General features: G+C 41.2%; 4 protein-coding genes across 8 annotated transcripts in view; 1 reads left to right on the plus strand and 3 right to left on the minus strand.

Moving 5' to 3' along the window:
* LOC145435942 (uncharacterized) overlaps window positions 1–27,987 on the minus strand; it is a 293,102-nt gene that overhangs the window by 198,788 nt on the left and 66,327 nt on the right. The window contains exon 7 of one of the 2 annotated variants that reach the window (XR_013914110.1): window positions 1,246–1,413. The exons of the other annotated variant lie outside the window; for it this stretch is intronic. The gene's annotated coding sequence lies outside the window, so the exon portion shown is untranslated. Of the gene's footprint in view, window positions 1–1,245; window positions 1,414–27,987 lie in introns of those variants that run through there. 2 annotated transcript variants of the gene reach the window in all.
* On the minus strand, window positions 8,062–10,397 carry LOC145435963 (dynein light chain Tctex-type 5-like). The gene is made up of 4 exons (XM_080313245.1): window positions 9,446–10,397; window positions 9,243–9,375; window positions 9,057–9,160; window positions 8,062–8,279 (listed from the first exon to the last, which is right to left on the minus strand). The coding sequence occupies exons 1-4, from the start codon at window positions 9,562–9,564 to the stop codon at window positions 8,114–8,116; spliced, it is 522 nt and encodes a 173-aa protein (XP_080169371.1). The 5' UTR covers window positions 9,565–10,397; the 3' UTR covers window positions 8,062–8,113.
* Window positions 10,755–11,963, plus strand: LOC145435959 (dnaJ homolog subfamily C member 27-like). Its single transcript, XM_080313241.1, has 5 exons — window positions 10,755–10,913; window positions 10,969–11,111; window positions 11,167–11,290; window positions 11,347–11,432; window positions 11,506–11,963. Exons 1-5 carry the CDS (start codon window positions 10,844–10,846, stop codon window positions 11,656–11,658), a joined length of 576 nt encoding a protein of 191 aa, XP_080169367.1. The 5' UTR covers window positions 10,755–10,843; the 3' UTR covers window positions 11,659–11,963.
* On the minus strand, window positions 22,602–27,604 carry LOC145435935 (heterogeneous nuclear ribonucleoprotein A/B-like). 4 transcript variants are annotated; one of them, XR_013914109.1, is made up of 10 exons: window positions 27,252–27,604; window positions 26,740–26,780; window positions 26,156–26,283; window positions 25,257–25,412; window positions 25,051–25,188; window positions 24,891–24,987; window positions 24,064–24,204; window positions 23,801–23,836; window positions 23,007–23,386; window positions 22,602–22,825 (listed from the first exon to the last, which is right to left on the minus strand). XR_013914109.1 is itself a non-coding variant. In XM_080313211.1 (9 exons), the coding sequence occupies exons 1-9, from the start codon at window positions 27,518–27,520 to the stop codon at window positions 22,794–22,796; spliced, it is 1,038 nt and encodes a 345-aa protein (XP_080169337.1). In that variant the 5' UTR covers window positions 27,521–27,604; the 3' UTR covers window positions 22,602–22,793. The 4 variants fall into 4 exon arrangements, 3 of the variants coding, with proteins under 3 accessions (XP_080169337.1, XP_080169335.1, XP_080169336.1); XM_080313211.1 differs by lacking the exon at window positions 23,007–23,386; XM_080313209.1 differs by lacking the exon at window positions 23,007–23,386 and having other exon boundaries at window positions 23,741–23,836; window positions 27,252–27,603.

A 27,987-nucleotide genomic window follows, 5' to 3' on the forward strand; every position in this document is an offset into this window, starting at 1 on the left:
ATAAAATTTTGCCTGGTGTCATACTATGCAGCATTGTGTATCAACTAACCAAATATGGACTAATTGCTTACTCTAATTCAAGATTGAAAATTAAAAATGAAAATTAAAAATGAATGATGCAACATATTCAGCAATTGTGAAAATTCAGTTCCATTGTGAATATCGTAATGCCTAATAGCATGCTACAGATCGTAATTGCGCGGTGCCATGGTCAATGTGTACCAACAGTGCATGTTTATTGTTTATTCATACTATATTCCAGTGGTGTGCATTGAAGCTCATTTAGATGCCGAATTTGTTGAATGAACAATTCTCCAGGTGAAAATGTTCTAGGATTATTTGTGTTTGGTGGAATGTTATAGAACTGAAGACACCGGATACACCAAAATCTACCTTGAGGCGGGAGTTGATCGGTTGCGAGTACGGTCGAGAGATTGCTTGTCAATCACGATCGAGCTCACTGATGCTGCAAATCACAATGTAGTCCTTTGTAGCTTCAGGTGGTGGATTGTCTTAATCAATGCATATGCATGAGAGCATATATCAGAACCTAATGTGAAAATAAATCCTGGTTACAATATCTATTGCAGGAGTCTCTGACAAAATGTCTTTTTCCTTACTTACCCTGTCTTACAAGTGCAAGACGAATCAATAATGGATTTTCTGAGAATGTATATTTCCATTGAGTGTGATATCTCACTTTTCCGCAAGTTGCGATAACATTGGCTGTTCACTAGAATATTGCTTGCACAAAGAGTGGATTGTCTCCTCAATCTTTGTCCCTAAGTCGTGTACGTAGCGCTCCATGAAATACTTCGTAGCTTTCTCCGCGGTGCTAGAAGAAGATCCAGAAATTCGATAGAATCTCCATAGCTTTCAAGTTTCATAATCAATACACCAAAATTGTGATGTGTGGCAGCAGCTGTATTTTATAGCATATATTTATGAAGATGAGATATGCTTGAAAATTTCGCTTGAGACCTGGAGCCTATGAAATTGTCAAAATATGCATTACCACAATCCTATAGTATAGTATACAACAATCGTCGCTTAATCCGAAAAGTTGTCAAAAATCCATGCATTTGGACACAGCACGCTGATGCGTAATTGCCACCATTCATGTTCATCCTAGACTAAAGGCTGCAACTACATACTATAGCTCTACGCTATTACTATTCATCAAGGCCAGTCATCCCCAACTCAACGTAATTTTGCTTAAAACCTTCATTTTTCAACCTTTTCCCATAAGAGCTCATAGTAGGCTTGCCCGGCCTTGTTCTTTGTTTACATCGTGCTGCAACCTGATTGGTTCGTGTCAAAGGTCACGTAAGTGTCTATTCTCTACTAGTTGCTGACGATTACCCCTGACGAGTGTCAGCCGAAAATATTCGGGCTCATTTCAATATGAATATACTATTTAATTGTATATTGAAGTTCTGTACCTCCAAGAAGCTCTTCAAATCCTACCAATCCCATAACCAACCCTTACCGCCACTGACCCAACCCTTACAACCCCTGATACAGCACAACCAGAACTCTAGATACCTCAGCCACCCAAAAGCCTAACCAAACCTGCCCCATACTTAACGTCACCCGATCCCCGACTATTGTATATCGTATGGCATCGGCAATTTATACCAAGCCGTTTTCAGTTGTGATACGGGCGCCCTGATGGCGTTATAGCTATTACTGCATAGAGCTATACAACAGAAATTAATGCCCACAGAAAGAAGAAAAGTTAGTGATCCTGCACGATCACTGCGAATCCGGGTGCGAGATGATTGTTGTTTTGCTATAACCATGGTGTTTCGACTACATTGGTCATTTTACACCAGGCCGATATTCTCTATTATGATTCCGTACTTACCGACATGCTGGACGGCCCACTTCTAGGTTTTTTTAAGACAACGCTTACGCGGTTCACGTGGCGAGGAGGAGCATAAATAGCCTGTACAACAATCATTGCGAAGCCGAGTGCTAGATGGTAACCAAAATCGTAATTCATTTCCACTACGGTTACCATACGTCCTCCTTTAGGAGGAAATGTCCTCCTTTTTCGCGTTTTTGAAAATATCCTCCTTTTTGGCAATTCGTCCTCCTTTACAGCTGAGATAATGGATACATTGGAGTGAACATGAGCATAAATGAAGCTAAGTATCAAAGACGGACGTTCGAGCTAGCAATTCCTGGCTCGATCGAAAGTGACGACCTATATTTTAGTTAACTCACCAAATTTTACAGCAACATAGCGAACTCGTCTGTTTTCAGTTTTGATCAAGTAACTTTTCTGATTTGGTAGGTGTCCTCCTTTCCCGACTCCAAAACATGGTAACCCTAATTTAAACTGTAACCAAACTTGGGTTTGATTCAGGATTTCAACTGCTTCTCCGTAGAATTATCATAAAAATTAAGTAATTCCAAGCGTATAATGAAACATTTTAATATGATACCCGAATTACCGTGACAATATCCAGCGGCAGCTCGGAACTTGGAGCAGTGAGGCCACGATCAAATAGTCAATCGGAAAGGTTGAACCAATTGTAACCTCTGTAGCTTGACTCTTAAGGCAATAGAATCGTAGCAACAAGACTGTATGTAGTCCGGTGTGGATGTGCAATGCGTGAAGTTTCAGGCAAAAACACGTGCAGTGTTTTGCCGGCTTCGAGCTCAGAAATGTGAGTGAGTTGGGCGTGATCAAGGCCTGGCGGATTCTTGATATTTCATCCACATTGTCTGGTGGCATTACTTGGCTACGCCCCTAGCAGAATTGGGTTGGCATGATGCAAGACGAGTCGCCCTTATCAAATATCTTTCAGCCAGACATATACGAAGAATTACCTCCGATGATGACGCTATAGATTAGAACAATCCAACTATACAAGCGTACACGCAACCTCCAACATTCCAGCTTCTGTGTGAATCACAGTATATGACTATGACATATGACAGCATGTGACTATATCCGTGGGATAATCATGACTGTCGTGTACAAATAACTAATCCTAGACCAGACATGCAGATTCGTTTTTCGATAGATGTTCCCAATGCTGTAAACTGCAGCCATGACGTACTGTATATAACAAAATAGTTGACAAATCAATTGATATGAGAAATCCCTGGATACCGTAGCGCCGAGCCTCGGTGTCAGCAGTTTCAGAATCTCTTTTCATTCCGATCTCCACGTGTACATGACAGCCCTGGTAACTTAGTGGTATGGGGGCACAAAGGAAGTTTACGGAAGGATCGTTGCTGTCTCACGTTCTGAACGGCACTGCAATATTGCAGTAACGTTACAAATTTGTGGCATGCATTTCAACTTCGAATTAGTCGCTGCATCATGACTCTGCCAGGAAGAGAAGTTAACACTAGTAAAAAAAACGGGTCCAACACTGGACTAGACATGTCCGCCTTGTCAATTCGCAATTCAACATTACTCCAATGCAACGAGAATCGTTCATGAGTAGTGCTGGGCACAATGATTCTAGTACTCGAATCTGAATCGAGTATTAATTTTAATGATTAGATTCGAGTAGTAAAAGACGATTTTTTCAAGTACTGAAATTATACGCTCCTAGCAACTGAAAGTTATATTTACTAACGAGAATTATGGTTTTGATACTAACGCAAGATTACGACTGAAGCAGAAGGAACATAGAAATATGCCAACTCATTTCGTAACAGGAATTATTCAGTCACCTCATCTCCCATTACCAATGATCCGCTTGTCTCCCACCAAATTTGTAGTTTCTTTAGTATTTCATTTTTATGCTGAGCTGAATTGATTGATCCCAACCGATGCATCCAAATTTATAACACAATATCTGTATTTGTTAATGCAGGGTGTGATCAGACTAGTTGACCCTACCCAGAGTCATATCGGTCACACCCTGTCCTATACCGTAAGTTCATTTATTGTTGTTGCATGTGCCAATGATGTTTTCTTTACGGTTGGACAAATCAATAAATATCTCTCTCTCTCTCTCTCTCTCTTCGTAATTAGCGCCAGTGTTTTGGCCGTTTATAACTGTCATCGCATTCGGCCAATTCTATTGTTAGCGAATAAAGTTAATTGTTGCTACGTGCTAGCTAGAATATAACCTTTATAAACCGTGATACAATATAATTTATTATTATCTACATAAAATAGTAAAGTTCTTTTTTTTTATTCAAAACATTGGCGCTTATCGCCCATAAGGTTATTTGCGCCCAGCACATTAATTGCATTAACACAATGTCTTTTTGCGGTCTTTCTTCGTTTTTTGATCCTTAGCTGCCATCTTTCCAGAGTTCGGCTCTCTCTTCTTCTGGGCTTTTCAAGGCGCCGCATTTACATTATAGCAGGGGCGGGCAACATACGGCGACGGTTTACGGTTTACGGTCTCACGTGATGATGTGGCCCGCGTCGCCGTCTACAGGCAATTAGGCGCAAACATTTTCGATCGTGAACATTAGCAAGACAAAGCAACGTTCCAATACAACTGATGTTCATCGCATTGACGTGGCCAGGGGCGAATGAGGCCATGCCATTCCCAAATTGTTCGAAAATATTCGTAATATCTGTAAATAGTGGAATATTTTCGGGTAGATGGATTCAAACTAAAAAAATTCGCGAGCTTCGCGCGATTATGTGAATACAGTATCATAGATACACTATAACAGCCCGAGGCCGTTGGGTTGCAGGAGTTTTCAACAAAGTCATTAATAAGAATGAACCCAACCGAAGTGAATAATCTGCGATGAACTCGTGAATGGCTGTATATTCTTATACCATGATCAATGTTCAAAATTATAATTATACGTGCTGAAATTTTTCAGAAGAAACCACTTGCTCAGACACTCACCAATATCATTGATCAAATTCATTCATTCTATGCAAAAAAATCTCGCGCACCGCGCGACTACAAGCCGAATGCACTATGATGTTTTTGATCACGTTCGTATCACCGATTTGGACTCGCTAGTGAATCGGTCGCCCAATCCAGATATAGTTCGCAATTGCAGGAATGTGTGCGTCTCTGAATTGCATGTACAAAGGGTAGCACCGGGTAGGAGGACGGATCTGTGGCTCTTTCCCACGGGTTGGGGGAGTTAGCCTACAATCATTAAAAAAAAATCAGGAATCCGGCCCGCCTTATGCTCATGCTGCCCTATCCAGCCCGCCGGATGGAGGAGTTGCCCGCCCCTGATATATAGGGATCGGCGATGAGGAGCCCAGATAAACCTCCGACACATAGAAACATGGCAGAGCCGAGACTCGAACCAGCAACCATTGGTGTCGTGACTGCAGTGTTTAACCAACTGCGCCACCCGCTTCCCCAAAATAGTAAAGTATTTAGGTGAAAAACAAGGATGTGAGGTAGGCCTACGATTTTGAAATCAGTTGGCTGGTCCGGCCCGCGACACAATTTGAGTTTGACATCCCTGCCGTAGACGGATACATTAATAAGTGTCGCAACAGCATGAAAATGTCATTCCATATCTTTAGATCACACATTGACAGTGGCGCCCATGCACTATATGCTATTATTATAAGGTCGTTCCTCAAGTCGAAGATTCCAACTATGATTGAGTAAACCCCTGTAGTACCAGACATGGGGTAATCGCAGTTAGTAATCGAAATAGATTACGACAATTACAACATTCTCAAGTAATCGTAATCGATTATTTCGCATATCTAATCGATTTCTTTGTGAAAGAACGATTGCTTTTCATTTGTACAAGGACTATGAGATGAACGTAAGTAGTAGGCCTGTACGTAGGCGTACGTCGTACCTACATCAGACAAAAATTTAAAATTTTGAACTTCGTCAAATGAAACGTTACGATTTCCACAACGAAAGCATAAAAATTCAACAGCTGCTGATATGTATCATAGCCCAGGGGTGGGCAAACTACGGCCCGCGGGCCGCATGCGGCCCGCGAGAGTCTAAAGAAACTTTTTAAATAGACCTATTGATAAAATGCGTATACTATGAATCGAATTAATCCAGGAACTTGATTAAACTTTTACTTAGTATATTTCACCATGATAATTCTAAGACAGTGGTTCTCAAACTATGTGGCGTGCTCCCCTTGGGGCGTGAAAGCATCCGAAGGGGGGCGCGAAGCTGAGCTAAACTGAAAAAAAAATCGCATTCATAATTGTTGCTATGCATTTAGTCTGAATTTCATATTTAAAAATATATCATCCCCAGTCGTAAACTTCCATGACATCAAACTATCCGTTAGGTTTGCTAGCGTCCTGGTTGCGTTTTGTGATATGACGATAAGGGGGCGTGAAACCTTTCCCTATGATAAGGGGGGGGGCGTATCTTAAAAAATGAGAACCACTGTTCTAAGGTAAATACTTTCTATACTCTTTTTTATGTTTAATTTCTGGCGCAAGAGCCCGATCGCAAGGCCCACGCAATTTGAAAGGTTTCAACTGATAAACATCATAGAAATCCAAAACGAGATTGACATAATTCGGATCACGAGTGTGATTTCAGATTGACCACTCCAGTTTTAATTATTTCAGTGGTGTGCTTATAAAAACGATGCGCACGTGTCTTAGGTAGATTCGTTTTCTCTGTTTGCGTAGAATTGGGGTATTTATATTTTATCTACACATATAGAAGCGTGTGTGAAGCTAACATGGTTATGATGCTGTCATCATTGCAGGGTTGTAATGACTCCCTGACTTGACTCGAGCCATTTTCTCAAAATACGGAAATGACTCGACTCGACTCGAGTCAATCTGTTTATTGACTCGACTTGGACTCGAGTCATTGCGCATGACTCGAACCAAGTCATATGACTCGAGACTCAGACGGCCAACACCGACATTTCATTGTAATTTCGACGAACAGTAAAGTAACCACCCTATTAGGATTTCATCTATTGGTACTGGTACTTAAAAATGTGACCAGAAACTGCTAAAAGTGGGGAAATTAGTATATAATAAATGCGAACCATTCGTTATCAGCAAACAGAGTTATAAAAGTGGGTTTACCAAGACTTTAACTGGAAACTGAGCAGTAAATAGAATGACTTGGACTCGGACTCGAGTCATAATACTATGACTCGGACTCGAACCCCTGCTCGATGACTTGGACTCGGACTTGACTCGGTGGTGAATTGAAAATGACTTGACTTGACACGAGTCAAAACTATAATAGTGGGATTGACTTGTGACTTGGAGCTTTGTGACTTAGTCACAACCCTGCAGCATTGTGTGTCGTGGAACTGAACCAAAACTGGAATTAGTAAATCTATGAACAGATCGCTGCTCACAGATTTAAATTTCAATCCTGTTCTATGAATCGGGACAACCGACTTTCATCTTCATAGTTATGACAAATTGGTTATTGAGATCGACCAGCCTATGAAATCTCGCCACTATGTTTCTGACGCGTGTATACGATATCATCAAAGCAATGTTTGGTTTGTTTTAAATAAGGACATATATTATCTCTATGTACTCACTATATAATCAAATACCAATATTGCGTTTTCGTTTATAATCCCAATTTTACATAGTGCGGCCCGCGAATGGATTCAGATGTTGAATGCGGCCAGCGAGCTCAAAAGTTTGCCCACCCCTGTCATATAGCCGATTCGTTCGTTGCCGTTACGGGAGCTTCTAGCTTTATAGTATCTGTAGTAAGTGGGAGGCAGGATTTGATGTTCACTTTATCTAATTCTCATAGTACTCGATCTACTTGAAACGGGCACCAATCGTTATTTCGCAATTCTTTACTCAGCATTTGGAGTTTCTGCCATACAGCCACCCGCTTATACACCATGTTAGCGTGAGTTGTATTGTAGCAATTACTAGTTATAGAATCATGACCGCACGAAAAAAGTTATTGTCGCCAACCTCCATTCTAGAAACAAACGAGCCTTGCAGGAGAAATATGTGCGGTGAATTCTCGTTTCCCTCAAATTTTGACTTCGTACAATCATTGGCGGTTGAATATGCGGTGAGGGTCGCACTTGAATGACGTAATAACTCCCCGACGGAATTCCTATTCTTGCCTAAGTGAGTGGAGATAAAATTCTATAGTACACTGAATGACCACCTTGTCAGTAGCATATATTTATTGCAATCACAATCGCGCCTCTGAAACCATCTTCACTCATAATAAACCCCATAGACTGTGGCTGTCGCCCATAACGTCGTATTTGTGAATTTAGCTTCAGCCCAGTTGTCGCGCTTGGCATCCCAAAGACAGCGGCTTCCGAACTGGACTCCGTGGTCCTTTTTCTGTCCGATATTGACGAAGACTATGATTTTATGCCTGTAAAAGTAATATGTTTTCAGTTCAGATCCTTTTCACTTGTGTTGGCAGTGTCGCAGTGACTGTGGTTACTAATAACAGGATGTATATGTAATGCCCCCCCCCCCCTCCACTCACCCCAGAAAAAGAACAAATGATTGTCAGAATATGAACACCATGGTTTATAGTCAGTAATATCAGGAAAGTAGGTTATCGTTCGATTCAAAAATGAGGCGACTCTTATATTCGTACTAATGGTTATTCCCGGACAATGTCAGAACCAGTGTCTGTGTAGCTCACGGTTCACCTATAAAACACCGACCTCGCTCTCTCAGCTACTCCTAGTAAAAATACTGAATTATATTCCAGATCGTAAAATAGATCCCCCTATATTATTTTGTAACTATAGATTTCTTGTAATCTTGTCGTATCTTGGACCCGATGGCCGTTTTTAGGGATATTGGTTTCGGCTGACAGATGCTGTGCTTGTTCATCTTTTTCGAACCGACATAACTGGAACCGGTTAATCTCTTTAGGCATGACAGGCCAAGATGATTGAATTGGGAAAGATCTTTGTAGATAAACCGTGTTGAACTACAAAGTTTCCATGCCGATCATGGAAAGACGGGGTCACGGTTTAGTAATTATCGAACTTCATAATCCGATTCTGCTTGAAAAGTCCTTCACATAAAAATACACATCTATCTATCAAATAATAAATTTACTGTACTGACACTACTGAAGCAATTTAACCTTCCTTCCCGGTCTACAGCCTTTCTCAATTCTCATATACTACACCTGTTGTATCCAAGAGCTTTGACCTCATTTTTTATAGACTCGGCTATCTCTTTAGTCTGTTGCTTGCAGTTCACTGGGCAATACTGCATCTCTTCTAAATGCTCCTACAGTCGCAAAGTATACGATATGATTATCCGCATAATGTGCGAGTGGATTGGAAATCGGTGTTAGCCTACACTACATTACCGTGAGCACTTGTTTCGCGATATCTTGCACTTCCGTGACGTTGAATCTTTTGTCTGGCTCCATCTTGTAGGAATTTAGATATTTAACAGCAGCCCCTTTGTTGGGCCCGAAGATCTCGCTGGTGGGATCGTCGCTAAAGACAAAGCACGGGTACAGTGGTTGAGATATCAATTATAATAAGAGATATCAATAAGAAAACCTACGAGAATGTACATACGCTCGCCCCCGTGCGATTTAACATTAGTGTCGAGCCGTCGAACATGCTACCTCGGCGTTGCACCGTTCGTCCCTTTTTCGCGTTATTTCCTTTGACATTCGCCATGGTTTACTTGATAGAAATCGCTCACCAACTTTGAAAAATAGGACTATTCAAGCGCTAGAGACGTAATTAGGAAAGTCAATGGAAATCAGAAAATGAAGTTTGGTTACAGTTATAGTTACTCAAACTGTAAAATAGAAGTGAAGTAGTCCAGAGACATGGCCACTTGAGTAACTAATGCAAGTAGGCTAAATAGACTTCAGTAAATCGAAAAAGTAGAAGTACTTCGTTACTGACGTCCTATGGTACTCACGGCAAATATTTCACCACTACTTCTGCAGGCCTACTTCGATAGGTAACTGACAGAGGCGCAAAAAGATTGGTTGCCACCAGAGGTGTGCTAAACGAATGAAATTGCGTTGAACTGAATCGCCCTGTCGCCATACCTGATACTCTGCATCATGTGAAAACATTATCTACCCAATTCATATAGCGCAATCACGTTATACTCTATTTGGAAAGAAGTAGCCAATACTTCGAAACTTATTCCCGGATATTTGATGAAATGTGCTCCGATATGCGAAGTATGGCGTTAGCAGTTGATACGCCATGTACCAGCCTCGATCACGCCAATAGTTGTCACCGTAAGCGGAATAAATGCGTAACTAAATGACTCGATACGTAGCCTAATTGTCAGGGTATTAATATTCAGAACTTAGGATTCAACATAAAAAAAAACTTGGTCCTCGCAAAATTTATAGAGCATCGCTACGGCAAGGAACGTTTATAGCCCCACTATTCACTATCGTGGGTTCGATCCCCGGCCGGGTCAGACCAAAGACCTGATTAGTAACACTGGTATCCATGACTTCCCTGCTTGGCGCTCATACATTACTGGGAAAGCATGGAGGGGTGGTGTATGACTTAGAAAGCCGTAAAGGCTATATCTGCACTAGCTTCCTTGTCCAGCGGTATATACACATCATGCACTCATGGTATGCATATGCACAGATCGTGTGTATGTGTATCATGAGTCGGTGTATATGCCGCAAAAAACATAAAGGACAAAAATAAACTACGTCCTTTACTTTCCTTATTCGTTTATCCCAGGTAAACTACGAACCGGTACGACAATCACAAGTTTCACTGTTCTCTCGTACAAACATACCATTCCATTGACGTCATAGAGTAAATGACAATTAGCGTTGCTATGTCGACGGCCATCTAGTGAGGAAATTAATCTTTGATCGATTTATCTGTCAACAAATGGGCAAAAGCTATGTGGGTAATAGGTATTCGTCGCAGGAACTCATCACTTTGAATAGACGAAAGACAGATATAAATGGATCGACAGCCGGGCCACCTTACTCGAAATGTAAGAGACGTTGTAGAAAACATCACATGGTTAAAAGGTGGGAGCAGAATTGCCATTAAAACGCTATATGCATTTATGAACTGATTTTGCAGTTGTGGCAGTTGGGAACGCAAGTGTGGGTAAAACGTGTCTAATCAAACATTTTTGTGAAAGTAAGTTCAGCCAATGTTATCACGCTACTGTCGGGGTCGACTATGGATTTAAGGTGCAAAATATCAAAGGCATTCCTATTCGCGTAAGTGAACGTTGGTTGGTTAGATTTGGTTTCCGATGATCACGAATATATGCAGGTACACCTATGGGATTTGTCGGGAGATGAGCAATATTATGATGTACGGACGGAATTGTACGGAGGAGCAGATGCATGCTTCCTCGTCTTCGACGTAACTAACCAGCAATCATTCAAGAATCTAGGTTCAGCTGACTAGCCACACATTGAGTGTCAACGAATAACACCGTTGATGTTTTAGAAACTTGGCTGAAAGAGATTGGCAAATTCGGTGCTCTGGCGTCTAAGATAGTTATAGTGGGAAACAAAGCGGATTTAAGGGCGAATGTGAGTCTTTATCATGAGATGCATTTTCTTGGGAACGTAGAGAACACAAATATTTGAAACCTATTTGTTGCAGCGAAGTTCTATATCGACGACGGAAGCACGAAAATGGGCCACTGCGCGGAAGCTACCGTACTTCGAAACTTCAGCTCTTTCAGGAGACGGCGTGGCAACAATGTTCAATGAATTACTAGAGTCGGTGCCTGAAAAGAGGACCCGTCAGACATAATAGCGCCATTGAGTTGACACAAAGCAATGAAAAGGTCCAAGATACTTTATCGTCGAAGGTATTGTCTCAAACGCACCAAAAGCTTTCAAGAGCGAATGTTGCGGCGGGTAGCAAGAGGCGAAGAGGCCAAAGTGAAACGAAGATCGGCGTGACTACGGACTGCTTTCATTCCATCCACGTGGGGAAATGGGGAAATCGGATCAGCGAAAAGAAACTTTCCAATGTCAACACATTCCTAGGATTATTTTGAAGTCGCAATAATCAGAGCATCGCTATCTTGTGATTAATATATTTTACTTCACTGATTTTTTTGAAATGAGAATTTCAAAATACGGGCTATGGGCTAGAGATGAGCGGATTTGAAATTGCTATGTCCTAATCCAATCCAAATCCGAAGCTGCAAATCCTAATCCATAACTTTTGTATATTCAAATCCTGATCCTAATCCGATTCAAACTTAGAATTCCACTTAGTAACTAAATCCTACATCGTATATGCCTTCATAATTATGTGAAAAGAATGATTGCCAAAGTACTAGAAGTAATAACTTTGCAAACTATGTAAAATCGTGGTAGGACGAAAAACTTTTTCGCCATTTGATACCGTACATCAATCTCCCCGAAAATCGATAAATCCGATCCTAAAACTAATCAATTTTTGAAAAAATGTCAAATCCAATCCAAATCCGACAAAATTTCACAAATCCGTTTTTTCCAAATCCTAATCCTAATCCATACTCACCTCTGCTATGGGCATTGAGCAAGGCCAGGGCGAACGAATGTCTGCGATTCGAGCCATTGAAAGGAAGCTTGTTAGAATTTATCTCGCATCAAGGGCAGAGGTGGTCAAAGTCGCCAAGAAAGCTACTCAAGTAGAAGTAGAAGTAGCGACGAAAAATTCTACTCAAGTACGAGTAGAAGTACTTCTTCCATAAGCAACCTGAAACTACTTCAAGTAGAAGTAGAATTGACTGACTTTAAATCTACTCAAGTAAGTAAGTAGTTTCGAAAGCAGTCTTAATTCGTTCGCATGGGCTGTCAAAAGCTGCAAATTGAGCTATGCGGATAGTACGGAGAGCTTGATTCGTATTGATGCATCCCAGGAGGTATCAATTTTCGACAGAATAAGCATTCTTTCGCATCATGGGATTAAAATTATTGTATTGATATTTATATGCGATACTAAACCTTTGTTTACTAGAAGACCCTGTTTTAGAGAATAAGGCCTGGCACCCTACCGCATATTATAAGGCCAAAAGTTTAGGCGAAGAGCAATACGGAGAAGTTGTATCGGATGCGGTATCAACACTGCGCGATTAGTATACGTTAATAAAAAATATTGTGGATCGTAAAATTTATATTTGATGTAGCTTTATATTCGGAAAAGAGAGGCATTACTACACTTACTTTTATGCTTCAACGTGTATGTTCTGCAGACAAAAGAACTGAAAGTAATTAGAACTCAAAGTATGATACTCGGAATTGAAAGTGAAATACAAACACCACTTATAAAAAGCGGGAAATATATTTCATGCCTTTTGTCCACAAAACGTCGAAGGGTATCTGCTAAAACAGGTGTAACGTTCAAAAAAGCCGGATTTTCCGGTTTAGCAAGACACGTCATGGGCTGCTAGATTACGATATGATGTGCAATTGCTAGATTGCGAAACGGTAGTTTCAAACGTTATGGTGGGCCATATTTACTGTGGTGAAATATTTGATGTGGGTGACAATGCTGTGTGAGCCGAACCAAGCAATCCGGTACCTAAATTATATTCACTGATACTTTCGTGAAACCATATCTGTCACTCCATAACTACTACTACATAAATTCCTCAGGCTATCTTTCGTGTTGGGGGACTAAACTACTTCTATTTGACAAACTGAAAATAGCGAAAAGTAAGTAAGTAGATCACAAAATATTACGAAGTAGAAGTACGGAAAATCAGATCTACTTGAGTACGTACCAGAAGTAGAGGAAAACTACTTGAGTACCTCTAAAAAGGTGATCAAGGTGCTTTAGGAAATCGACTGTTTCGTTCGAAGTCCCACTCAGTCCTGCACTCACCAACTATGCAACTATTAGATGGTGTCTTAGTACACATACAGCGTCTGCGTGAAATGATACCACATTTTGGCCTAGGGAAATCGAGATTAAGATCCAGGTTTGCAATATTTCCCTAAAATAGTATTGGATTTTCATATTTTTAAATGCACAATGCATGGTCAATTGGATATAGCTAACTACCTGACTGTCTGGTCAATTGTCTCGTACAGCGAAAAATGAACTGCGCATATTCACATTACGGATGCCGGAGTAGCATGCCCAACGTCATGCAGTTATTGATCAAACATGTATAGTGTATATTCACTGTGAAAAATTTACTCCACACGGCGACCGTGAGTGATATGCGTCCATCGCATGAGAAATATATCTTGGAATAGAGAGTCTTGGAATGTAACCCTGGTGCAAAGAATATTATTGTCATAAAAATGCTGGGTGCTAGAGCCAGCACATATCGTCAACTCGAGGTGGTTCTTCTTCATTTCACCGGATTATTTTCTCACATTTTAGAAATAAACTTCTGTCTGTATGTCATTTCTCCGCCAAGGTGTCATCGCCGCAGCATGTTGGCCGTAACTCGACAGTTTACTGTATGTCAAGGCGCCGAATGACTAATGATGACCATGCACCTTGTAATATTTTTAGTAGGCCTACCTCTGAAACGACCTGCTATCGGCAGATTACAGATCTTCGATGATGTCCTGTTCATTTCCCACCACAGGGTGGTCCAAGACTACGAGCAAGGAGGACCGCATTGAAGGATAGCATATAGTGATGGCCGGTCTAATGTTTACACTCATGACCTATTGTTTTAGTAGGCCATGACATGTAGGCTACTTCTGCCTGAGACTCAAAGTACAATTTTTTGCTGGTTCAGAAAAACAAGTGCAGGTCCTATATATAGCCTAGTATAGGCTACAACATCAGAATAGAAATCGATTGTTTATTACAGCTCAATATTTGGTTGGACAGTGTCCGATTTAATTTCGATGGTGGACAGGAATAAGCAGAGCAGCCATCTATTTCTCCATTCGTATTCACGAATAGTTGAGTTGTTGTCTGCGCTATTCATGGTGTGTTTGTCGATTACAATGGTCATTTACACCTGGCCGATATTCCTTATTTTGATTCCGTATAACTGCCGATTGTGGTATGGCCAGCCTCTAGGATCTTTTTAATACATCGCTTTACCTCACGAATAGTAGAGTTACTGAAGAGAGCACTGCTCTTCGCGTAGCAGCCAATGGGCGTTTTATGGGTTGATTATTGCACAAACGAAAGGGGTTACACATGGCTTCGTTGGATGTGTTGTCGGGCCCGCAACGTTTGTACCTGTATGACTTATGATGATCAAGTAAATAATGCTGATATCACTGTCAGAATAACGTACCCGATTTTTCACCTGCTCCTTTCAGATCAGTGGTCGTCAACCGGGGTCCGTGAAACCTCCAAATTTACAAAATGGTTGATAACCTAGGGTTACCATATTTCGGAAATGTGAAAAGAAGACACATTTTCGAAATTTTCCGACTTACAATTCTGGAGTAAAATCCGGAAAAAATAGTAAATTTTCCCCAACGTTGTCGTTGGTTGACCAAAAGAAAAAAGCCGCCGGTGCGTTACTTCAGTGCTGATTTATTGTATCTCACTCGAATTTTACCCTATATTTAAATAAAATTCATTCTCAAAAAGAGAAAAAAGAGGACTAAATCTCAAAAAATAGAACATTTGGGCATCCTCCGAGGACACTTTCAAAAAAGAGGACACATCCTCTTAAAAGAGGACGTATGGTAACCCTTGTGATAACCTAATATGTATTTATTTAATTACAGAAATCACGAGGCAGTTTCGCTTCATATCCGCTAAAACTCCAGGACGCTTAAGCATCGCCGTATCGGCCCCTATGAGATGAACTATTCTACTGCGCAAACTCATATAAATTACCAAAACCTATAATAAATATGATTACAATCATACTGCTGTTTAGAGATGTTTTGTTTGGGTTTTTGAGAAATTATTAGCAAAGATCTATTTTCTCCTGTGATATAGCCTACATAACCGGTATTCCAGAATAACTTCTAGACCAGCGGTTCTCAACCTTTTCGGACATGCGCCCCCCTGACCCACCCACCCTGCACTTATCGTCATGTCAAGAAGAGCACATCAGCTAATACAGAGGTGGGCAACCTTTTTGCTAATCACGGCCGCATTTTGATTACTTATGTAGCCTAAGGCCGCATTCAAGGGCATAACCGTAATGGTACTAACTGGACGCAAAACATCTATGTTTATCTGTCCATATCCATTCCCGGTGAACTCCGGACTACTCTACTTTTCATTCTATTATACGCACCGAAATCGCAAATGGCAATAATGTTCTGAATAGTTGCTGGGATTGCATATTGTCGCGCCGGGCGCGAGAAATTTTCAGATTCACGAATGAATTCCGTAATAAATAGTAGCAGTAGGCCTATCACATATTACTATCAAATATTTATCCTTTCTCAGCCCATGTGATCAGATTCACCGGTAGGGGTCATGGAGGGAGTGCTTTCGAAAATTTGGGACAAGTTATAAATGATAATGCATCTTCGAGTGGGCCAATTGTTATTAGTCAGTCTGTTGCATGCTGTTTATTTCTTGACCCCCCATAAGGATTGTCGATTGTGTCGGTAGTGGAAATATATTGAAATCGCCCAAATGTACCACAAACAAATGTCTTTCGCGAGGAGGACACGATTCCGATTCCGTCTCAGATTGAGAAGGACGCTACTGCATTAAAAGAAAATGAAGTTATGTTGAATTGCGCGGAGCTCGAATAAAATTTCAAGATTAATTAAAATCTCTCAAAGATTTGGGAGTGAATTTTTCATTTGCATGTCGACGGCCGCCAACACATATACAAATTGAATTAGTGTCGACGGCCGCACAAATTCCCTTCTACGGCCGCAGGTTGCCCATCCCTGATCTAATGGTATACATATGGTATGTCTTACGCCAAGTTTAAATCCGCATTCCAGTTGTTGAGTCTTTAACATTTCTGACAAATTTCCCCAAACCTGTTTGAAAATAGCAAAAAAAAAATGAACAGGACATCCATTTATTTCAAGGTAGGTTGCACTGAGACCAATCCCAATGCTGGTAGTGACTACAGAGAGCACGGCGTCGTTCTATACTGCCATGCTAAATTTGATCAATTTTGGAATTGAATCAAATTGTGTTGATTCAGGGTAGCCTGATTGAGGGCGAAACCGAGTAACCTATATTGCATCTAAGTCTGTCTTAGGCAGTGCAGTTCGCCAACTATTACCAACAGCTACCCAGCGCACCGAGCTTTAGGCTACTGCCAAAGCTATGAATTAATGAATGACTTACACGTGGGAATTGCTCAAATCAGCGGTTCTCAACCGGGGGCCCGCGAAGCCTCAAAATATTTGACAACCTAATGTCTATTTTTCAATTCGAAAAATCACGAGGCAGAGACGCTTCATTACTAGTAAAACTTCAGAGCTCACATCGACAGAATGCCCTTCTGAGACGAAATATCCGACTGTGCAGACTCATTTTAATTGCTAAATTGCCAATTGCCCACCGATACAAAGATTTTGCTGTTTGGAGATGTTTTGTTGGGGATTGTGGGAAAGAAAAATTGGAGGAGTAAGGTCAATCACGGTGACTTCAAAATGTGTACAAAAATCCGTTTTCTCCTGTACTACATAACCATTGTTTCCATAATAACTTCAAGATAAGCTGCTAGATAAAAATAACCAGGCTTGTTTGTCAATGTGTTGCGATCGTGCCCAAATGTGTCGTCGGAAGCGTCCCGCGTTATTATTACATTCGCCACAATCTATATTTGTGGTAATGGATTTTTGGCATTCGTTCATGTCAAATCGAAGGAACGGATTTTCAAGACACGACCACTTATTTCAATAAATGCAGTTGCGGAATTCGCTTTCAAATAATAGAAGTCAACCCAATTTCTAGATGAATAGTATGGTCTTATTTATTAAGAAAAGTCATTTTGATGATGTTTATTGTTACGTGGGTCTATTGTATGTGTTATGATGATGATTCCCTGTAGAGTAGTAAGGTATGGCATCATTTCTTGGCTATATGTATGACTATATCACTCGTGCTTGACCGCTTTTTCTCTTATCTCATCTCTGGTTGATGGCACAAGGGATGCCATAATAAATGCACAGCATGAAACATTTATCACTAAGGCTACAGGTATCATTTGCGCAAGACAAATGACGTTTTCACGATAATTGAGCTAAATTTGAACTAAAACTTCGTGGGGGTCCGCGGGGGTCCGTGACGGTCTCGAAGGGGTCCGCCAAGACAAAAAGGTTGAGAACCACTGCTCTAAATCTTCAAGAAATATCAAAAGTTTTTTCAAATGAAGTTGAAATCAGCTCATACTACGTTGACCGCACCTGCTAGAGTTTGAATTCGGCGAGCTTTCTTGAATACAAAATAAGATTCATCTTCAACAATCGACTTCCCAGAATGGTTGTAAAATACATGTTTAGTCAGAATTCATACAGACTTTGTCAATGTCTCGCCCCCTCCCCCCTGAGAGCCTCCCGCGCTGCCAGGTTGAGAACCACTGTTCTGGACTATATAGCTGCTGGATATAAATGACTTGACTGGACATTAAAATAGGGTTACTATGCGTCCTCTTTTAAGAGGATTTGTCCTCTTTTTTACTTTTTTAAAGTGTCCTCGGAGAACGCCTAAATGTCCTATTTTCAAAGAATTTTGCTTAAATATTCGTGGAAATTGGACTGCGATACAGGAAATCAGCGGCCAAGTGACAGTCCGACAGGTTTCGGGACTTGAGTCAGAAAAATGACCTTTTTTTAGTCAACCAACGGAAAATCTGATAGGAAACCGGTAATTCAGGATTCGAGCCGGAAAGATGATCTTTTTTAGTCAACCGACCACAAAGTCGGGATAATTTACCATTTTCTCAGGATTTTATTCCAGTATTGTAAGACTGAAAATTTCGGAAAAGTGTCCAGTTTTCAGATTTCAAAATATGGTAACCCTACGTCATAATATATCAACATAGCAACCAGGGCTGTGGAGTCGGTAAATTTTACCACCGACTCCAACTCCGACTCCCGAGTCTTTAAACCTACCGACTCCGACTCCAACCCCGCTGCAACACCAATGGGTGCTGGCTCGAGTCCAACCAAGGTCGACATCAAAATTACTATACCTTAGTGTTGGAGGTTTATCTAGGCTCCTCCTCGCGTAATCGCTGTCTTACAAAAAGCCTAGAAGTGGGCCCCGCTATAAGCAGGCAGTTACGGAAAAAAATGAAGAATATCGGCCTGATGTAAATGACCAGTAGTCGAAAAATACCATGAATACAACAAAACAAACAAGCACACACACTCTCACTTCTACTATAGACAGACATTGTTCATAAACGAAATTTAGGGAGTGGTCCAATAGCATATGGTCTAGTAGACCTATACATGCACTTAGTGCAGTATTCAAGGTGTAGGCCGGGATTTGCAGTTTTTCTTAATCATTTGTTCGACCCAAGCATCTAAGCTACACCATAAATATTTTTAATTTTGTCAAATGGGAAGGAGCGTTTGGTTATATTTAGGGATGGTGTGAACCTCTGAAAGGTTCAGGTTCGTGTGAACGCGAACCTTTTTGAAAGGTTCTGTGTGAACACGAACGTGAACCTCGTGACGTCACGTAACGTCATATTGCTAATTCTAACCCTAAATTTCAGTGAAGTGAAAGCCTATATGAATGCACACGATACCTAGCGACGATTCGGGCCACGTAATGTCACTGTGCTGAAGTACATATTGGCGTTTTGAACGTCGCCAAATGTATTAACTGAGGCAATCAAATGATATAATAATCCCATAAAATCAACATCTTCCGTCGCTTTGCCTACAATTTCGACAAGAACTTGCAAGGGAATATAAGCTTACGCAGTAACGGTCTAGGCCAGACTGGACAATGTATTCGGCGTCTGAGTATTGCGACGTTGATATTGAGCAGAGTGTAAAACGGCGGGTTTATACTTGCTGCCGATATTACCCCTTAAAGTTATACAGCAGTAGCCAATACCCCAATCGCACGGATTTTGTTTTTATGATACAATAAACATATGAAGGCGCGATTGATCCTGTAGACTTACTAGAATTTTGACATTAGACAACGATATCAATTCCATTGATTGATTTAAAAAGCATCCTTCGCTGACTACATGTAGCGTATTTCGATCTTGACGTTATGTCATTGCGGGACAAGCTCACAGCAGAGAATCACGAAATATTTACAAACGGAAAGCTGTGTATTCCGAGCAAACTTTTATAACAGAGCAAGCAAAATTTTTGAGATTGTCAAGATGCTCGTTTAGTGTTGATTTTTGTTTGCTGCCAGCGTCATGAATAGAGTGGTCCGCAGTTGAAATGCAATATATTTCAAACAAAGACGTTATATTGAATTCAAAATTGTAGTGCATAAAAAAGGTTCACAGTGCAGAACCTTCCAAGGTTCGTTTGTGAACGTGAACCTCTAATTATGAGAGGTTCACACACAGAACGCGAACGTGAACCTCACGTTCACACCATCCCTATTATTTACATCAATTTTACAACCAGACGATATTAGGCTATACTCTGTCACAAGATCATGGTATACTGCAATAAAATTCCATCAACTTGTGACTGCATCGCGAAGATGCATATTGCTTCTTCTTTCCACGTTTTTTCAAAGGTAATGGATGAATTCGATTAATAAATATATTACTTGCATATAATGGGGGTCGCCTCTGTATAGCAATGGGCTCATTTGGCAAGGACAGGATTGTTTGGCGTTTAGACATAGCAATATCGACCGTTTCGGTCAACATGACTCTGTTATTTTGTGCAAATGTTTTATCGCCGACGATCTCGCTTCGAGCGCACAAGCGAAGTCGCATGTTGGACGACACGTTATCTCCTCATTGCGAGTAGCCTATAGTTGGACTCAATTCCGTAAACTACGCGTATTACTAATTCCCAGGAGCGGCTCCAGTAAAATGCAAGAAATGTGACAATAAATCATGCCAAGTGCTAAGTGAAAAATTTCTAATCAAATCAATCTTCTACGGAATATTCTACCTGGCATATACGAAGATCTTCGATAAGTTTGGCTGGTCCCAGGTTACGCCAATGCTTCGAAACTGATGTTTTAGTCATCATTAAATTTCGCGGTCAGGCTAATCAAATTTTGGTTGGCCTTGCAATTTTACCTGATGTTATATCTAATTTCGAGAATTACCTCGCAGGCCACACAAAACATTCTCGCGGGCCACATTTGGCCTGCGGGGCACGGTTTGGCCGCTCCTGAGCTGTATATCGTTACTAATAACAGTGATTGATGGTACAGAAAAATCCTGTTATAGTTATTATTAGTAATTTAAAGATACCTTTAAAAGCAATTTTCGTGATAAAAAAGTTGGAGTCGGAGTCGAAGTCATGGTCATTTTCACAAACTCCAACTCCAGTAAGTATTTTTTCCATGACTCCGACTCCATCAAGCGAAAATTAGTCAAACGCCGACTCCACAGCCCCGATAGCAACATATATATATGTTCTCGATTTTGGGGCCAAATATGTTGCGATCATATCCAAAGGTGTTGTCGGAAGCGTTAGGCTACGCGTTATTATTACATTCTCCGCCATCTATCTTGGTGAAAATGGACTTTTTCCGCACTAGTTCATATCAAATCCAAGGTGCGGGTTTTCAACTCGTATGAAATCTACGGCAGGATTTTCAAGACTCCACAGCGCATGTCTAGTTTTTCTAATTTATACATATATGGCAGGGCTGTAACCAGTCAATTTCACTTTTATAGTCTTGACTCGAGTCATTTTCAATTCACCTCATGACATGCCGCCCTATTTCTTGTCGCTTTCTTTTTCTATATTATATTCTTTACTTTTCATTCAGTGTGAATGCCTCCTCTTTACATCGCCTAGGCCAAGGTGGGTGTCTGATTCCATAGACTACTCCAAGTCGCTTCGACATCTTCCTGTCTTTTCATTGTACCGCAGTTTTGTGGTGTATTGCTAATAAACCAAAGATGGCCTCCGAGTCGGAGTCATTGTGTTCACTGTTTCGTTTTGAATCCACTTTTTTCAACTCTGCTCGAGGGATTTAGAATGGCTCACATTCATGATATCGTCATTTTCCTCACAACAAACGGTTCCCTATTTTCCACGGATCAGGACTGATAGGCGAAATACAAATAATCTGGCTACTTTTCCATATTCCGTGAAGTTACAATAAAATGTCTGTCTTTGCCGTTCTGTAGTCTCCAGTCATAGGACTTGGTTGAGTGGTTAGAATCATGAACGCTTGCTGATTTAGTATTTACAAGACGTGTCATCTTATTTGCTGTTCATCGCAAGCTTAGTTTTATTATTTGCACAATACAGATGATGCTTGAACGATAATATGCGCGCCAAGTCAAGAAGGTTGAGAACCACTGTTCTAGACGCGCTTTTAATTACCTTATTCAATCGCGTTAGACAACCTAGTTGTGAAAGCGCTTTCTCGGGAGAAAAGCTACACCAAGAACAGGATTACAGCCAACTACAATTACTCAAATTTCGATATCGAACTACATGATCATAAACTAAAGTAACTCCCTCGCGTTTTGTTTCAAGTTTGAGCAACCTGTCACCACAAGTAATTGCCCGAACGTGCTTTATATATATGCTGTCATCAATCCTTATCCACTACCAGCTACACAGGAAATCAAGACGTTGACTTCAGCTTCAAATCAACTTGTTTCGAACCGGAATCACCTTTCCTGTCCAAACCCTGGACTCCGACCAGAGAACACACGAATAAAAGGTATCTAAGCATCTTAATAAAAAAAAGAGGGTACACAAACCTCCCAGCAGAAAGGTCGCAAAAAGCGAGATTCGGCCAGGAAAAATATACAGAACTGTAGAAAGAATATGCACCACGCCCAGATGCAAAAGCCGCGGATAATCAGAAAATCTTCAGTTGATAGAAAGTCCCGTAGCAGCATGTTCTGGTCATTCATAACCGTATCTTGGAAAACGACCGCCTGAAAGACAACAGAGTGTGAGCGTGGCGAAAATAAACCAAACTTCAGGCAATGTAATAGAAGTGATAAATTCTTTGATGGTCAAGACCAATGGATCTGAGATTCGAGTGCACAGTTACTTTCAACCGGTACGACAATACGCGCCAAGTCTCAAATGGTTCGGTACATATCGGAGTCTTGCCTGGTCAAGTAGCGCCGAGATCTTCTTCGACACGCACAGAGTCTGACGTATCCTCCCAGCGTGGTCCAGCTCCATGCCGGGCGGGACTGGCCATTACCAAGATCACAGGGGAAGACACCGATATCAAACCATTAACCCAGATTTACGTGCAGCCCGCGAAATGTAACCGACTATTACAAAACCAGCAACGAAAACACATTACGCTGCACGCAGTATTAGAATGTTAACTTCCCTTACATAGTATTTAATACTCAAGAACACACAACCATCGAAAACTGTCGAGTCCACATTTTAAATTACAATATCGTAATGCCAGCCAGTCAACTACTCATTGGGGGGCGGAGGTCCTCTTCGCGCTCACCACTTTTTGCTTGAGTGCGCTTGATATAAAATAGAGGTTCCACAGTTACAAGTTGACAACGCACATGTAACGTAACAGTAGAACCTCATCAGTGACAGGGGCCTGACCTAGTGTTCTCACCGAGATAAAGTATCTAAATTTGTCTCATTGCGATGCGGTATTCTCGTCATGCGTTATACGACAGGGATAACTTTTAAATCATCGACAAATTAGACACTCGGCAGACATTGAGCACAACGCACTCTCAAAACTATTGAATCAAAAAATCTCAAAAGTTAAAATCTCGACATCATGGGGCAATCAAGAAGCAAAGATATATTGAGAATAGGGAATAAGTGGTTCAAATGCTACGGTAGCGCAGCTCACCACCTACCTACTCAATCGAGTTGTTCTACTTATGTTCAGTAAGGTTTGTAACTGTTTCCACGCCCACCTCGTCCTGCTTTTCCGAATCCAGACTGTTGCTGCCCTGCAGAAGAAAGCAACTACCGTGACCAACATGCCAAGTAGGACGCAATTTGCATCAACAACAAAAATGGTACAATTGCCTCATTGCGATGCGGGTTATCGTCATTACATTCCGACAGGGATAACTTTTAAATCATCGGCCAACTGCTCGCGTCACTCTAACGTCCATCATTACAGAGCTCGTCTACAGTGCTTACAAATTGTACTTAGTGTAACACGCAAGCTTACCGTATCCGAAGCCACCTCCACCACCACCGCCATAACCACCGTACGGCATATTTCCATAGCCACCACCAAAGCCGAAGCCCATATCATAACCATAAGGCGCCGGTGGATAACCGCCTTGGAATCGGAAATTGCCAGGTCCACCTAGGAATAATTTCAATCTGAATGAACCAATATAACACAGCGTTTTGAGGTCACTGATATTTCAAAAATTGGTTCCGATGGTTTAAAACTATCAATAGTAGATTTCAGTCGACCATGTCTGGTCCAAGTAGTGGCAATCAGGAGTCAATAATTAAGTACCTCTACCTCTTCCCAAGTAGGTTTTACCTGTTGCTACTAGCACAAAGTACATTATCTACTTCCACTCCGATCACCTTTTTCACGTAGGATGTTTTCAAAGTAGACTGCGGTTCATGCGCAAAATCGTCATAAGAACTATATCACCAACTACTAAATTTGGAAGATTGCACGTACGCCGATAATGGTCATTTTGCAATGGCTATGAAAATTCAGAAATTTACCTACAAGCAACGACAAAAACTATGCAAACTATCAACCAAATCTACTTCTCAGACCATACAAGGACACGTACAAGATACGATTCAATAACATATACGAATTGAAATATGGACACAAATATTTCCAAGTGACAGTAATTTGCATTACTCCCAATCAAAAACAGTCAACACTTCCACTTCTTCACCAGCTCGTGTAGTATTTTCTTCACCAGCTCGTGTAGCAATACTGAGTAGTAGTTTCAGTGTAAAAATCGACACCATTGGGCCCGTAACTACAAAACGAAGCGAAGACTAACTCGTCGTACGTACCCATAAACGGGTAACCTCCTCGGCCGCCGCCACCCCTGCCGCGGCCTCCCGGGCCACCCATCATACTCTTGGGCGGGTCAGCTTCTTTGCACTCCACCTGAAAACGAACAGCGTCAATTGTGATCTAGAATTCGAGAATAGCTGAATTCCGCAATCTCACCTCTTTGTCGTCGAGTTTGTGATACCGATTCTTGGTGACTTTCGCTACCGTGCTGTCTTTCTTGAAAGTCACGAAACAAAACGCCTTAAATTTCTTGCCATCTCGGCCGCCTTCTTTGGGTCTGTCGATTTTGACCACCTGGTTCACAGAAGGTAGAGTTTAGAAAGTGATTCACACAGCCAATCGATATTCAATCTACAACATACCTCTCCAAACTCGGAAAAGTAGGCTTTTATCGTTTCTTCCTCCGTCTCGGGTTTGACACCGCCTACAAATAATTTGATTTCTTTCTTCGGTTGCGGCTGTGCTTTTTTTGAGTCGATTTTGCGTCCGTCGACTTTGTGTGGTCTGCCTTCCAACGCCTGGAATGCCATAAAACATTGCTAACAGAGATCTGACGCTCACATAAGACAAAATTCAAGCCATCGTATCAGCGTTCGTCATATGAAAATTATCAATTGGAAATAATAGGCTAGGACCGCTACAATACCCACCTGATTAATTATGAACACATGAATCTAGCATGCATGCAAGGAACGATTCACTGCCCAGTGCAAAACCATTATAATGGCTTTTCCTAGAGCTGGCGATACATGCGCTGAAATCGGATCAACTTGATCTCATCGAACAAGTCTTATCAGGGCAAAGGGACCACCTCGAAATAGCCCTTACAATTTGAAAATTGCATTGTTCTGAACAAGCGAATTGACACAGCACAATCACCATTGCGTCACTACCAGTTATTGAAACAATGATTTCATGTTTCCTTTCAAGGCGGTCCCATTGCCTTTATCAGGTTTTATGGTATGTAGCTTACGAATAATATGATGAAGATCATTTGATTAGAGCGCAGCATGCTCGGGTAGCCATGCAGCTATAAGATTAGCAATTATTCCACTTTTTCACTGCTCAGCAGTAATCATCCTCAGCAAGCAAACACGGCAGGATCTGCCGTCTATCCGCAGGTTAGTTATTTACAATGAGAACTTGAACTTGGCACATTCATGGGGAACTTTGATATATGATCATCATATAGAGAACAGTTTTTGATGCAGATGATGAAGACCTTGCAACATAATTTGGAAATAGAAGCATGTTCTCTAACCTTATCTAAACCCGCAATTTCTTTGAACACGACAAAACCGAAACACCGCGATCGGCCGGTCGCGTTATCTTTCTTGATCACGCAGGATTCGACCTCGCCGAACTGCACCATGAAGTCTTTCAAACCATCTGTAGAATTTAACAATCATTAAATATCACGAAGGGGCATTAATAGTGAAGAACATGTGTCGAACGAGGGAAGAACCAAGGTTGGACATTGTCTCATTGCGATGCGGAGATCTCGTCATCAGAATAGGACAGGGATAACTTGTATAATCATTGACCAATGTCCAAACCTCATCTAATATGATTCATATCTTTAGCACATTTTGCAGTAATAAATTTCACATATTTTGTCATTGCAGATTACAGATTAATACCTTTCCAGTTAAAATGACACGCCCTGATTGAATAATGAATATTCATGAGATCAGAAGATTCACTTCGAAGTATAATTATAGTGATTGAAATTAAGCAGAAAGACGTGAACCATCCAGTATAGGATATTTTAAATTGGAACTGCTAACTATAGCAGCTATTTTTCTAATTATGACATTGTAGTGTATGTTCAATGAAAGTACTCACTTTGCTGCGTTTCCCATGAAAGTCCACCAACAAATAGTTTCCTGTAATAAGACAAGAATCGTTGCGCATGCGAAACAATCAATTGAAGGAATGACCATCTTTAAATTGATATGCGGCTCAGTTGAAAGCATCAACATTTGATGAAATTGGCTTGAATGACAACAGGCATATTGTCACCAACTCATTTCAGACGCAAATTACAAACATCATTGCCAAGCAAGTTGTGCGAGGATAAGACTAGGTTTCATCGAAGAGCATATATGGTTCAGCTTACGCCAGTCACAAAGCAATGTCATTCACTATCGTGTGACATTATACAGAAAGCCTGACCACATTTTGAATAATGTAAAGCATGTGGGTACATTCAAATATAGTATAACTTTCACAAGTTCATGGTGTTCAACATTCTACAACATCAACACAAGCCAGTTATGGATTGGTTCAAATGACCCATACAATGTTTCATCTTAAATGAATTCCTATAGAGTTTTATCTTTGGTTGTATCATTTACCTGTCGTCTTCATCCTCCTCGTCGGATTTATCGCCATCCGCATCGCCGGCCGCGGCGTCCGCGGGCTTCTCTCCATTGCCGGTTTCGGCACTGTCGCCGTTAGTATCTGTAGTTGCGGTGGCGCTATCGCCGGCGTCCCCAGCAGCATCGACATTCATCTTCTCTTCTTGCGCCGTTTCTTCGGCCAGTTTCTCTGTCGCGGTGGCTTCCTCTACAGCGGGCTGCTCTTCGGTAGCGATAGCCTCTTGGTTCAGCTCAGTATCAGCCATTCTGCTTTACTCAATATTCGACAGAGACTATATACGACTGCTTACGACTGAAGACCGCAGCGAAAGACTGAACGTGAAGAGAAATGAGAACACGCCAGACGAGTTCGTCACGTGATAAAACCCTGCGCTTTCATAGGCTTTCAGCTCGGCCGTGACTGCGCACGTCTAATGCGCAGACATATTGTACTCAATAAAGCGCTTCTCTCATCTCCCCGCTTCTCATCCATTTTTTTCTTTCACGTCGCCACGCCGGTATCGTTTTGGCGGGCGCTTTTCTCGGATTTTGACACACATATCCGGATCATCGATTAACTGATTTGTGCGTTGGAAGCGGGAAATGTTATGGATCTAAAGATATTCTTGCCTCTGCTGTAGCGCCATCATATTTTGGCCCTCATACCATGGCGGAATACTATTATTATACTGTTGTGATTATAGCTTCTTGCAGGTACAGGACTTCAATATAC

The sequence above is a fragment of the Botryllus schlosseri genome, chromosome 3 (assembly GCF_051294905.1).
Source record: "Botryllus schlosseri isolate E-star chromosome 3, Bs_hap1, whole genome shotgun sequence".
NCBI lineage: Eukaryota > Metazoa > Chordata > Ascidiacea > Stolidobranchia > Styelidae > Botryllus > Botryllus schlosseri.

Coding starts and splice junctions, on each gene's coding strand:
- LOC145435963 (XM_080313245.1), bottom strand. CDS start 9,564: ATGGCGAATGTCAAAGGAAATAACGCGAAAAAGGGACGAACGGTGCAA. Junction 9,161..9,242: donor TCGCGAAACAAGTGCTCACG/GTAATGTAGTGT, acceptor TTGCGACTGTAG/GAGCATTTAGAAGAGATGCA. Junction 8,280..9,056: donor AAAGCTCTTGGATACAACAG/GTGTAGTATATG, acceptor TTACTTTTACAG/GCATAAAATCATAGTCTTCG.
- LOC145435959 (XM_080313241.1), top strand. CDS start 10,844: ATGGATCGACAGCCGGGCCACCTTACTCGAAATGTAAGAGACGTTGTA. Junction 10,914..10,968: donor AAACATCACATGGTTAAAAG/GTGGGAGCAGAA, acceptor CTGATTTTGCAG/TTGTGGCAGTTGGGAACGCA. Junction 11,112..11,166: donor TCAAAGGCATTCCTATTCGC/GTAAGTGAACGT, acceptor GAATATATGCAG/GTACACCTATGGGATTTGTC.
- LOC145435935 (XM_080313211.1), bottom strand. CDS start 27,520: ATGGCTGATACTGAGCTGAACCAAGAGGCTATCGCTACCGAAGAGCAG. Junction 26,284..26,739: donor TTCATGGGAAACGCAGCAAA/GTGAGTACTTTC, acceptor TAAATTCTACAG/ATGGTTTGAAAGACTTCATG. Junction 25,413..26,155: donor AAATTGCGGGTTTAGATAAG/GTTAGAGAACAT, acceptor ATGGCATTCCAG/GCGTTGGAAGGCAGACCACA.